Here is a 14,511-nt window from a genome sequence, read left to right on the forward strand (position 1 = left end):
ACAGAGAGTGGAATGCTGGAGACCCACTTGACAGAAACGCAGAGGAATGAGGAAATGTATGTCACACCTCGAAGAAGCCTCAGACTGAGAAGCAGAGCTGTGTCCTCACCATATCCACAGTGTAGATGAAGCATTGTTTCCCATTACATTCCCTCACATTCTCTGGTGCAGAAAAGGAACACAAGATAGGTGCTGTGAAAAGGAATGATATTAGACATCTATGTCAACCAGTGATGTTGAACAAATCTCCTTTGCTATTAGTGGTATTGTAAATACAAATGAGTCTCTCCAGGCCAAGGTACCATGATACTGTAGGTGCACACTACAAGGATGAGATGGTGAAGATGCATGAAACGAGAAACGACTACCGAGACCTTGCATAGTCAGGGTATCAGTGGCACCATTGTTGACGTGAGCAGTCTCCTATTGTCTTTTAATAAAGTTCAGAGCGCTCCCTACTGGCCTGTAATGTCATGGTTGAAACAATAACCCAATGCTTTTCTCGCACAGAGGCTTTGGGATCAAATCCCAACTGTCTCTGTGTATCACTGTCTTACCATCACAGTATTGAACAACCAAAGACAGAGAATTTGAGTATGTTTATATTTGTTGGTATCTCCAGCACTGTTATAAAATTATTTAATATCCACTACCCTAACCTCAGATAGCTTAAAAATACAGAATAGCACTTTACTGTCTCCCAATCAGTAATGGAATGCTGTGTATTGTCTGTCGCTGCCTGAAAAGATCTAGCATGAAAGCCCGTTCTACCAGGAGAGAGAATGACTTATTTGGAGAAAAGGGATCCATTAGCCTGCTATCAAAGGGAGGGAATTCCACCGAGACACATTTAAAGGACAAATACAGTAACAATAGCCTTTTTACTGTTGACTCAAAAGAGATGATGTCTGTCTGTCTGCTGTTATGGAACAGAGATAGAGAGGACATCCAAGGACAACCATTATCCTGCATGCTACATCCATATCATCCTGAAATGTGTTTTCAGTCTGGTTGCATGTGGAATAATAACATCCGAGACACAAAATACACATTTCTTTATGTAAATTCCTTATTATACCTTAGACAATATATCTTAGGACAACTGTGAGGCAAAGTCTGCCCACCCATGACAAGTCATACGGTTTCCTAATACCTTTGAGCTCTGCCCTGACGACTAGAGCACGCAGTCAGCTTTGTCTCTATCATCTCTCCCGCTCAGCACAATCGCTGACCCCTCCCTGGCCATCGCTATCCTCCCCTCTCTCAAAGCCTCTGTGTCCCTCAATGGCACCTTTTGTTCAGGTGATGTTGCCATTGCAAGTGGAGAAGTACCAGAAACATCTCCACAATAGATCTGCATATGAGGGAAAAAAATAGCCGGTTCAATGGGAATGACCTAGCAACAGCTCTGACCGATCAGGACAAGAGAAATCCTTTTAAACCTTGAACAAAATTCAGAACAAACACAGAGTTGTTCATTACATACTTTGTTTATTGAGGGTGACACTTATTTTTGCTGTTCTGTACACCAATGTGATTTTACAGTTTTTTGGGGGCAAATTGGATAACAGTTAAGTGGTCTTTACATTTCACAAATGCATTGAATATCTCTCTTTGTGAAAGTAATGGCAGTCTCCAATGAGGATGTCATACTCTTCACAATCCAATCTTTAAACACCATCAAAGCTTATGCTATAATCTATGGTATATGTCTATTGTTCTATTATTTCTATCTTTAAAATCCCACCATTTAAATGGTTCATACAGCACCACTGGTCACTGTAGCCGTGTCTCCTCCTGCCATAACTTGTACCAATTACCTTCCCTTCAGCTCCACGTGCACACAAAGATACTTGCTTAAAATGGACAGTATCTATGGCAACTGGCCCAGAAGGATTTAGTGAACAAAACATTGATGTTTCACAAAAACAACAACCAATGAATAGTCATACAAAGTCACAGAAGGCTATTAATGTCTGTGTGTGATGAGAGTAGTTTAAATATGATAGACATATCTGAAGAATGATACACAAGGTATCCATGCAGAATATTACTGTATATAAAACAAGATCATCTCCACTTGCCATAAGTCTTAATAACATCACACCCTATACAATCGTGGAGGGCTTAACAGACACTGATACCATCTTCAGACTATTGAAGTCTGCTACTCAAGTGAGTGGTTAAACAGCTGATAATATACACAAAAGGAATAAACTGCACATTTCACTTTTTCATAAAAACCACTGAACACTGAATATTGCCCCAGACAGGATAGATAGTCCTTAGCACATGGTACAGTACTGTACATACAGTTGGCACATATTTATATTCTATTGTGTTATATTCTCTATTTTCACAGGACGCTTCGGGGTGTAGAAAACGTCTTTCCATCGATATTGACGTGCTCCTCATTCTACAAATGAGCTGTGAAGTGGAGCAGCAGCAGTTGCAGCAGTAGGCGATACGGTACAGTAGGTAGGGTAGGGTTAAGCCTGTGACTATCATCCTGCCTTGGCTCCCCGCCCAGTGGTGAGGCCTCCTCGCAGCTCTTTCTCTGCCCCAGTTGGTCGGGGGGGATGCTAGGAGACAACTCTACATCCAGGCTTAACGTTTAGCTGGGCTCAAACCTGCTGGGGAACCCCCTGATCCCTATAGCCTGGAGGAGAGACAGGACACAGTGAGGTTACAGGTCGATAAGTAGACTGGTGAACACACCACCTGAACACATTGAATGCAACGGTGCAGGTGAGCCCTGAACAGCCTGAGCAAACTGAGTAAAGCCATGCAGCAAGCTGGAAAATGCTTAATAGTGAAACCTTAATATATAACTAAATTTGAATCTATACTGAAGAATCTTATTAAAAAATCTTCCCAGACATGCACTGCTGAGAGTATAGCGTGCTCTCTGATCTGTGATGTTGCTAGTTGCAAAGCATGTTGTGACGGAGTCAGGGACAGTGCTGAGGACATTCAGGGCACTCCCAGCTATTTCTCCATTCCGGTCCTGCCAATGACGCCCGGTATAACGAGCATGATGGAGGACAACAAAGCCGAACAGTGTGAGAGACAGCCAGAAGGGAGGTGGTGGGATGAACAGGAACATTATCAGAGGTGGAGTCGATGGACCAGGAAAAAAGCAGTGGGGGCAGCGAGTGAAGAGCAACATGTTGGTGGAAACACAGAGACGGTGTAGTACTACAGAGACGGTGTAGTACTACACACACAGTACGTACCATCAGAAACTTTCATCCGTTTAGGAGGAAAAACAAAGAAAAACAAAACAAGAGAAATGAGTTTTGAAACCATGACAAGCTACAGGTGTACTGCACAGTGGCACATCGTGTTCCAGGAGATGTTCTGATAAAGACTATTATAGTGAGAAGCACGCTCGAAAAACATCCCTCTTTGATATGGAAAGAAGACGAGACAGAAGATGGGACCCAGAGCTCAGTGGTTAGATTCGATAACAGGGTTGATAATAACAGCATGAAAATGCTCAACAGTGTTCTGGGAGCAGTCTTTCCCTCCCACACACAGAGCAATTAATACCACACTGTTATCTTGACAAAGACCTCTTCTCTAGGCAAACAATAGTAATTGTCATGATTCCAATGAATCCATCCCCTTATGTGGCTCGGAGGGAGAGAACTATAATAATGTAATCCAAGATATATATCTAAGAAATATCAGTGGGATCCATGGGGAGAAAGAACTATGTAGCTAATGTAGCCTCATTTGAATAAAATACTGACTCAAGTGATAACATAAAGCAGACACAAGAGAGTGCAAGGGGAAGAACGGGGTTTGTTTGTTTATTTGGGTCCCCACTAGCTTTTGCAGAGGCAGAAGCTATTATTCCTGGGGTCCACAAAAAACACAGAGCATGACAAGTAACAAAACACTGATACACTGATAGATTAGGACAGTCACACAAATGTAAAATACACAACAACAGCACTTAAAGTTGTCCAGGGCAGCTCTAGAAGGGCAGAAATTTGACAAACTGACTTGCTGGAAAGGTGGCATCCTATGACGGTGCCACGTTGAAAGTCACTGAGGTCTTCAGTACAGACCATTCTACTGCCGATGTTTGTCTATGGAGATTGCATGGCTGTGTGCTCGGATTTATACACCTGTCAGCAACCGGTTCGGCTGAAATAGCTACATTTAGTAATTTGAAGGGGTGCCCATATACTTTTTGGCCATGTAGTGTACAATAATATAAAAACATTACATGTACAACAACAAAAAACGATGTGTGTGTGTTTGTGTGTCCCCTCAAAGTCCCTGCCGTTCTCTGAGATGTTGTTTAATATTTTTTTAAAGGTCATTTTGCTAGTTGCTTGAGTAATTGGACATGAAAGGAATTCCATGCGATCATTGTTCTGTATAATACTGTGTGTTGCCGTGAATTCATTTTGGACTTGGGGACTGTGAAGAGACACCTGGTGGCAGGTCTTGTGGGGTATGGGTGAATGTTATTTGATTATGCAGGCAATCTGGAATTTCATTACATGAATACTTATCATAAAAACTAGATGAGAAGCAGTTCATCGCTCGTCAACCCTCAACCAGGAAAGACTGGCATGTTGTTGATGTTAGTTCTGTTTGTGCAGTTAAGGGCAAGGCGTGCTGCTCTGTTTTGAGCCAGCTGCAGCCTTGCTAGGTCTTCCTTTGCTGCACTTGACCATATTATCGGACAGTAATCAAGATGGGGGCAGACCAGAGCCTGAACAACTCGCACAGATGACTTTTGTGTCAAAAACACAGAACATATTTTTTATAACAGACATACTCATCCACATCTTCACAACCACTTTGTCAAAATGAATTGACCATGATAATTGACATCCAATGTTATACCTCAGAGTTTAGCTTCCTCAATGCTCACACCCTTTACACACAACTCCAGTTGAGGTTTAGGTCTTAGAGAATGTTTTGAACCATATACAATGTGTTTAGTTTTAGATGTATTTAAGACCAGCTTATATTAATCACCCATTTTGATACTGACTGTAACTCCTTGTTTAAAATTTCAGTGAGCTCACTGGCTTTGGGTGCTGACATGCAGAGAGTGGAATAATCCACATACATAGTCATTTTAGCTTTGTGTAAGACCAGTGGCAAATCATTTGTAAAAATAGAGAAGAGTAACGGCCCAAGACAACTGCCATGAGGTACATCGCATTGTACATATCTGATGTAAGAGAAGCTCCCATTGAAGAACACTCTCTGGTTTCTATTGGATAAATAACTCTACAACCATGTGATGGCAGGTGATGTAAAGCTATTGCATGCAAGTTTTTTCAATAACAACTTATGATCAATACTGTACTGAAATCTAATAATACATCTCCAATTATCGTATTATCCATTTATTGTAACCAATCATCAGTCATCTGAGTCAGTGCAGTACAAGTGGAGTGCCCTTCTCTATAAGCATGCTGAAAGTCAGTAGTTAACATGTTCTCTGAAAAATAGCATTGTATTTGGTCAAACACAATTCTCTCCATCATCGTACTAAGAGCAGGCAGCAAACTGATTGGGCAGCTGCTAGAGCAAGCAAAGGGTGCTTTACTATTTTTAGGTAGTGGAATTACTTCAGCTTCCTTCCAAGCCTGTGGACACACACACTCCTTTAGGCTTTGGTTAAAGATATAGCAAATAGAGGTGGCAATACAATCTGCTACAGTTCCATTCTCATTAGTTTCCCATCAAGGTTGTCTATACCTTGTGGCTTATCATTATTGATGGATAACAATAGTTATTCCACTTCTCCCACACTAACTTGTCCAAATTCAAAACAGCAATCCTTTTCCTTCATTATTATAAGTTTTTGGCTCCCGAGTGGCACAATTGTTCAATACATCATCAATCCAGAGGGCTCTAACAGTTCTCACAGTTAATTTCTTAACAGGTGGATGCTTGTCAACAAATGAAATGAATAATTTTACAAATACCTCCAGTGCTGCATCTGGATTCACTTCCTCATACACATCAGACCAACATACATTTTTTACATTTTCAACAAAAGAGTCCTGAGAAAAACTTTTGTATGATCTCTTATAAATTACTTTAGGCCCAACCTTTGGCACTTTGGCTTTCCTTGTTATTGCCTCAATGTTATGGTCACCGCAGCCAATGGGAACTGATATTGCTCTTTTGCAAAGTTCTGCAGCCAATAGTGAAGAGTTGTATTTGTATTTATGATGGATCACCATTAGCAGCTACTCTCCCTGGGGTCCAGCAAAATTAAGGCAGTTTATACAATTTAAAAACATGACAATACATTCACAACACACTATGTGCCCTCAGGCCCCTACTCCACCACTACCACATATCTACAGTATCCATGTGTATGTGTGTGTATAGTGCGTATGTTGTTGTGTGTGTATGCATGTGTCTGTGCCTATGTTTGTGTTGCTTCATAGTCTCCTCTGTTCCACAAGGTGTTTTTTTAATCAGTTTTTTTAAATCTAATTTTACTGCAAGCATTAGTTACTTGATGTGTGATAGAGTTCCATGTAGTCATGGGTCTATGTAGCACTGTGCACCTCTCATAGTCTGTTCTGGACTTGGGGACTGTGAAGGGACCTCTTGTGGCATGTCATGTGGGGTATGTATGGGTGTGTCACGGCTGTTGAAGGAGGAGGACCAAGGTGCAGTGTGGTGAGCGTACATATTCCTTTATTTAGAAACAAGACGCCGAACAAAACAATAAACACTACAAAACAAACTGTGAAGCTAAAGGCTATGTGCCCTAAACAAAGTTAACTTCCCACAAAGACAGGTGGAAAAAAAGGCTACCTAAGTATGGTTCTCAATCAGAGACAACGATAGACAGCTGCCTCTGATTGAGAACCACACCCGGCCAAACACAAAGAAATAGAAAACATAGAACATAGAATACCCACCCCAACTCACACCCTGACCAAACCAAAATAGAGACATAAACAGGATTTCTAAGGTCAGGGAGTGACAGGGTGTCCAAGCTGTGTGCCAGTAGTTCAAACAGACAGCATGGTGCATTCAACATGTCAATACCTCTTATAAATACAAGTAGTGATGAAGTCAATCTCTCCTTCACTTTGAGCCAGGAGAGATTGATATGCACATTATTAATGTTAGCTCTCTGTGTACATGTGTACATCCAAGGGCCAGCCGTGTTGCCCTGTTCTGAGCCAATTGCAATTTGCCTAAGTCCTTTTTTATGGCACCTGACCACCCGACTGAACAGTAGTCAAGGTGCAACAAAACTAAAGCCTGTAGGACCTGCCTTGTTGATAGTGTTGTTAAGAAGGCAGAGCAGTGCTTTATTATGGACATACTTCTCCCAATCTTAGCTACTGTTGTATCAATATGTTTTGACCATGAAAGTTTACAATCCAGGGTTACCCCAAGCAGTTTAGTCACCTCAACTTGCTAAATTTCCACATTATTCATTACAAGATTTAATTGAGGTTTAGGGTTTAGTGAATGATTTGTTCCAAATACCATGCTTTAAGTTTTAGATATATTTAGGACTAACTTATTTCTTGCCACCCACTCCGAAATTAACTGCAACTCTTTGTTAAGTGTTGCAGTCATTTCAGTCGTTGTAGTAGCCGACGTGTATAGTGTTGAGTCATCCGCATAAGTAGACACTCTGGCTTTACTCAAAGTCAGTGGTATGTCTTAGTAAAGATTGAAAAAAGCAAGGGGCCTAAACAGCTACCCTGGGGAATTCCTGATTCTACCTGGATTATGTTTGAGAGAATTCCATTTAAGAACACCCTCTGTGTAATGCTTTATCTACATTATAGCAGGGGGTGTAAAGCCAAAACACATACATTTTTCCAGCAGCAGACTATGATCAATAATGTCAAATGCTGCACTGAAGTCTAACAAGACTTCAATGTACCTAACCATAAACATCAATGCCTTTCTTAACTTCTTCGATATAGGGGCGCTCTTTACATTTTTGGATAAAAAAACGTTCCCGTTTTAAACAAGATATTTTGTCACGAAAAGATGCTTGACTATGCATATAATTGACAGCTTTGGAAAGAAAACACTCTGACGTTTCCAAAACTGCAAAGATATTATCTGTGAGTGCCACAGAACTGATGCTACAGGCGAAAGCAAGATGAAATTTCAAACAGGAAATGCCCCAGATTTTGAAGGCGCTGTGTTCCAATGTCTCCTTATATGGCTGTGAATGCGCCAGGAATGAGCTTACACTTTCTGTCATTTCCCCAAGGTGTCTGCAGCATTGTGACGTATTTGTAGGCATATCATTGGAAGATTAACCATAAGAGACTACATTTACCAGGTGCTCGCTTGGTGTCCTCCGTCGAAATTATTGCGTAATCTCCAGCTGCGTGTATTTTTCCATTTGCTTCAGAGGAGAAACCAAACTGCCACGAATGATTTATCATCGAATAGATATGTGAAAAACACCTTGAGGATTGATTCTAAACAACGTTTGCCATGTTTCTGTCGATATTATGGAGTTAATTTGGAAAAAAAGTTAGGCGTTGTAATGACTGAATTTTCATTTTTTTTTCTTAGCCAAACGTGATGAACAAAACGGAGCAATTTCTCCTACACAAATAATATTTTTGGAACATTTGCTATCTAACTAAGAGTCTCCTCATTGAAAACATCCGAAGTTCTTCAAAGGTAAATTATTTTATTTGAATGCTTTTCTTGTTTTTGTGAAAATGTTGCCTGCTGAATGCTAGGCTTAATGCTATGCTAGCTATCAATACTCTTACATAAATGCTTGTGTAGCTATGGTTGAAAAGCATATTTTGAAAATCTGAGATGACAGTGTTGTTAACAAAAGGCTAAGCTTGTGAGTGAATATATTTCTTTCATTTCATTTGCGATTTTCATGAATAGTTAACGTTGCGTTATGGTAATGAGCTTGAGGCTATGATTACGCTCCCGGATACGGGATTGCTCGACGCAAGAAGTTAAAATCAATACACAGTAGTATATATTTTTAAACCTGCATAATTAGTTAAAATAAATTAATGTTAGAAGGCAATATTAAACTAGGGAGATTGTGTCACTTCTCTTGCGTTCATTGCACGCAGAGTCAGGGTATATGCAACAGTTTGGGCCGCCTGGCTCGTTGCGAACTAATTCGCCAGAATTTTACGTAATTATGACATAACATTGAAGGTTGTGCAATGTAACAGGAATATTTATACTTATGATAAAATACGGAATGGTTCCGTATTTCACTGAAATAATAAATGTTTTATTTTGAAAATGATTTGACCATTTTAATGACCTAAGGCTCGTATTTCTGTGTGTTATTATGTTATAATTAAGTCTATGATTTGATATTTGATAGAGCAGTCTGACTGAGAGGTGGTAGGCAGCAGCAGGCTCGTAAGCATCCATTCAAACATCACTTTCGTGCATTTTGCCAGCAGCTCTTCGCAATGCTTCAAGCATTGCGCTGTTTATGATTTCAAGCCTATCAACTCCCGAGATTAGGCTGGTGTAACCGATGTGAAATGGCTAGCTAGATAGCGGGGTACGTGCTAATAGAGTTTCAAACGTCACTCGCTCTGAGACTTGGAGTAGTTGTTCCCCTTGCTCTGCAAGGGCCGCAGCTTTTTGCGATGGATAATGCTGTTGTCAATCTGTTCCTGGTTCGAGCCCAGGTAGGGGTGAGGAGGGGGACGGAGGCTATACTGTTACACTGGCAGTACTAGAGTGCCTATAAGAACATCCAATAGTCAAAGGTATATGAAATACAAATGGTATAGAGAGAAATAGTCCTATAATTTCTATAATACCCTCAACCTAAAACTTCTTACGTGGGAATATTGAAGACTCATGTTAAAAGGAACCACCAGCTTTCATATGTTCTCATGTTCTGAGCAAGGAACTTAAAAGTTAGCTTTTTTACATGGCACATATTGCACTTTTACTTTCTTCTCCAACACTTTGTTTTTGCATTATTTAAACCAAATTGAACATGTTTCATTATTTGTTTTGAGGCTAAATTGATTTGATTGATGTATTATATTAACTTAAAATAAAAGTGTTCATTCAGTATTGTTGTAATTGTCATTATTACAAATAAATAAATAAATAAATGTTCTTTTAAATCGGCCGATTAATCGGCATCGGGTTTTTTGGTCCCCAATAATCGGTATCGGCGTTGAAAAATCATAATCGGTCTACCTCTAATAGACAACAACACTTTTTTCACCTCTTCCACGCAGACTTTATGGAATTCAGAAGTACAACTCGTCTTTCAAAATTTTGTCAAATATACTTGGATGTATAGTATCAGCTTTGTTGCTGGCATGTCATCCCTAAGTTTTCTTATCTTGCCAATGAAAAAGGCATTAAATTAGTTGGCAATATCAGTGGGCTTTGTGATGAATGAGCCATCTAATTCAATGAATGATGGAGCCGAGTTGGCTTTTTATCCCCAACATTTCAATTAAGTGCCTCAAAGCTTTTTACTATATTTTCTATTTATTTAGTTTAGTCATATGATTTCTTAATTTGCAGTCCATTTGCCAATTCAGCTGGGCTGCCAGACTTATTTGCCATACCTTTTGCCTCATCCCTATCAACCATACAATTTTTAAATTCTTCATCAATCCAAGGGGATTGAACAGTTTTTACAGTCATTTTCTTAATGGGTGCGTGCTTATTAATAACTGGAATAAGCAATTTCATAAATGTGTCAAGTGCAGCATCTGGTTGCTCCTCATTACACACCACAGACCAGCAAAAATGATTTACATCATCAACACATGAATCACTGCAAAACTTATTGTATGACCTCTTATACACTATATTAGGCCCAGCCTTTGGAACTTTGGTATTCCTAGATATGGCTATTATATTGTGATCACTACATCCTATAGATTTGGATACTGCTTTAAAGCAAATTTATGCAGCATTTGTAAAGATGTGATCAATACACGTTGATGATTTAATTCCTGTGCTGTTTGTAACTACCCTGGTAGGTTGACTGACAACCTAAACATTATCAAGCATTTTACACATATTATCCAGATACTGACTGTTAGCACTTGGTGGTCTATAGCAGCTTCCAACACGAATGGGCTTTATGTGAGGCAGCTGAACCTGTAGCCATATTACTTCAAAAGTATTTAACAATAGATCGTCTCTAAGCTTTACAGGAATGTGGTTCTGAATATAGATCGCAACATCGCCCCTGTTGCCATTTCTGTCTTTTCGGCAGAGGTTATAACCATGTATGCTACCACTGTATCATCTAAGGTATTATCTAAGTGAGTTTCAGAGATAGAATATGCATTTTATCTGTTACAAGCAAGTTATTGACTTCATGGACCTTGTTTCTCAGGCTGCATATGTTAATATGAGCTATTTTCTAGCACTTTTCTGGGTTGCTTGATTGTTTTGAATGCTTTACTGGGAAGCTTATCAGAAGTAGACTTGCTCATGTTATTTATATTGGAGCTGATAGTGCAGTGTGAGCTACAATAATATTTTAGCCAGATGTGCAATGCCAGCTGTCTGCCTAATCTTTCACACCCGCGGCCCAACGATGGTACTGGACCTGAAATGATTGGCCGTTTTTCGGAGTCTTTTAATACTAAAATTAGTTTTTTAAAATCAGTTTTCAAATGTTCTGAGTTAGCCCTCCTGATGTCGTTTGACCCAACATGGACTACGACAGTGTCAGCTCCCGGCACCTGTGGTAGCACAGTCGGAAACAGCCTTGTTATGTCCTGTACACATGCTCCTGGGTAGAACAGTCGGAAGCAGCCTTGGGAGGTCCTATACTCGTGCTCCTGGGTAGCACAGGGTTTTTGCCTTGGGAACCGAGATGTTTCTCACCATAAAGCTGCCTATGATGACAGCTGGTGATGTTGAATGGGCTGCTCTCTCAGGCAGCCTCACGGTCTGATGAGGGTGGGAGCTCAGAGGATCTGAACCCAAGGTAGAAGCCACCGGAGAGGGAGACAGAACCGAGGATGAAGACGCAGGTACCTCCTGATCCAATCTTTAATGGGAATCCCCCAAGGAAGAAAGTGCCGGAACCTCTGGATCCAGAGCGGCAAAGCTGTTTCTGCTCTGTATCAGATCAGGGTTGAACATCTCCAAGGAGACCCCCGATGACAAAGGATGCCTTCTTCGACTTCCACAGTGAGTGACTTACCTCCATGGCTGATTGGTTGGGTCAAGAACAGCTCCGTTCTCCAGGGAAGGTGGAGACCCCTTCGGGGATAGAACCCTGCTGAGCACCGGCCAGTCGGCTGTGGAGAGCCGACATGGGGGCGAAACTTCCACCAGAGCGGCATCCGGCTACTGGGGTGGAAGAAAAAGAAAAAGTAGGCGTGCGTGGATTCCCTGGCAGTTTGTGCAGGTTTGCTACTTGCTTGCTAAGAGTAGCCTGTAGTCCTCCGCAAGCAGTTGCTACATTGAAAGTCAGCACAGTCCACATTGTGATCACTGATCGTCCCTAAAGCCAAAACCTAATTTGGCCGCCTTTCCTTCCTGTTCTCTGCTGCCTGCGACTGGAACGAATTGCAAAAATCTCGGAAGTTGGAGACTTTTATTTCCCTCACCAACTTTAAACATCTGCTATCTGAGTAGCTAACCGATCGCTGCAGCTGTACATAGTCCATCGGTATATAGCCCACCCAATTGACCTACCTCATCCCCATACAGTTTTTATTTTACTTACTTTTCTGCTATTTTGCACACCAGTATCTCTACCTGCACATGTTCATCTGATCATTTATCACTCCAGTGTTAATCTGCTAAATTGTAATTATTCACTCCTATGGCCTATTTATTGCCTACCTCCTCATGCCTTTTGCACACAATGTATATAGATTCTTTTTTTTCTACTATGTTATTGACTTGATTTTTTATTGTTTACTCCATGTGTAACTCTGTGTTGTTGTCTGTTCACACTGCTATGCTTTCTCTTGGCCATGTCGCAGTTGCAAATGAGAACTTGTTCTCAACTAGCCTACCTGGTTAAATAAAGGTGAAATTAAAAATTAAAAATTGTCACGGAACAAAGCAAAGTAGTGATGTTGGGTGGGCGGGCGGGTGGGTGCAGCAGTGATCGGTTGAAGAGCATATATTTAGATTTACTAGCATTGAAGAACAGTTGGCGGCCACGGAAGGAGTGTTGTATGGCATTGAAGCTCGTGGAGGTTTGTTAACACAGTGTCCAAAGAAGGGCCAGCTGTTTACAGAATGGTGTCGTCTGCGTAGAGGTGGATCAAGGAATCACCCACAGCAAGAGCGATATCGTTGATATATACAGAGAAAAGAGTCGGCCCGAGAATTGAATCCTGTGGTACACCCATAGAGACTGCCAGAGTTCCGGACAACAGGCCTTCCAATTTGACACACTGAACTCTATCTGAGAAGTAGTTGGTGAACCAGGCGAGGCAGTCATTTGAGAAACCAAGGCTGTTGAGTCTGCCGATAAGAATACAGCGATTGACAGCGTCGGAAGCCTTGGCCAGGTCGATGAAGACGGCTGCACAGTACTCTTTTATCGATGGCGGTTATGATATAATTTAGGACCTTGAGCGTGGCTGAGGTGCACCTGTGACCAGCTCGGAAATCAGATTGTACAGCGGAGAAGGTACGGCGGGATTCGAAATGGTCAATGGATATAGGTCTGTAACAGTTGGATATAGGTCTGTAACAGTTTGGGTCTAGAGTGTCACCCCCTTTGAAGAGGGGGATGACCACGGCAGCTTCCCAATCTTTAGCAATTTCGGACGATACGAAAGAGAGGTTGAACAGCAAGTAATAGGGGTTGCAAAAATGGCGGTGGATAATTTTAGAAAGAGAGAGTCCGGATTGTCTAGCCCAGCTGATTTGTACGGGTCCAGGTTTTGCAGCTCTTTGAGAACATCAGCTATCTGGATTTGGGTAAAGGAGAAGCTGGGGAGGCTTGGGCAAGTAGCTGCGGGGAGTGCAGATCTGTTGGCCGGGGTTGGGTTAGCCAGGAGGAAAGCATGGTCAGCCGTAGAGAAATGCTTATTGAAATTCTTGATTATCGTGGTTTTATCGATGGTGACAGTGTTTCCTAGCCTTGGTGCAGTGGGCAGCTGGGAGGAGGTGCTCTTATTCTCCATGGACTTTACAGTGTCACAAAACCTTTTGGAGTTAGAGCTACAGGATGCTAATTTCTGTTTGAAAAAGCTAGCCTTTGCTTTCATAACTGACTGTGTATATTGGTTCCTGACTTCTCTGAAAAGTTGCATATCACGGGGACTATTCGATGCTAATGCAGTACACCACAGGATGTTTTTGTGCTGATCTAGGGCAGTCAGGTCTGGAGTGAACCAAGGCTATATCTGTTCTTAGTTCTACATTTTTTGAAAGGGGCATGCTTATTTAAGATGGTGAGGAAAGCATCCTCTACTGACGGGATGAAGTCAATATCCTTCCAGGATACCAGGGCCTGGTAGATTAGAAAGGCCTGCTCACAGAAGTGTTTTAGGGAGCGTTTGACAGTGATGAGGGGTG

General features: G+C 41.3%; 1 protein-coding gene across 1 annotated transcript in view; it reads right to left on the reverse strand.

Annotated features, from left to right (window-relative positions):
* Positions 1 to 1,471: 1,471 nt before the first annotated feature.
* The window catches only part of LOC115139386 (protein stum homolog), a 40,833-nt gene continuing 27,793 nt past the window's right edge, over positions 1,472 to 14,511 (reverse strand). Inside the window, exon 3 of the mRNA XM_029676704.2 lies at positions 1,472 to 2,659. Within this exon, the coding sequence (XP_029532564.1) occupies positions 2,625 to 2,659 (35 nt within the window). The 3' untranslated portion in view covers positions 1,472 to 2,624. The remainder of the gene's footprint in view (positions 2,660 to 14,511) is intronic.

The sequence above is a fragment of the Oncorhynchus nerka genome, linkage group LG13 (genome assembly GCF_034236695.1).
Source record: "Oncorhynchus nerka isolate Pitt River linkage group LG13, Oner_Uvic_2.0, whole genome shotgun sequence".
Lineage (NCBI taxonomy): Eukaryota > Metazoa > Chordata > Actinopteri > Salmoniformes > Salmonidae > Oncorhynchus > Oncorhynchus nerka.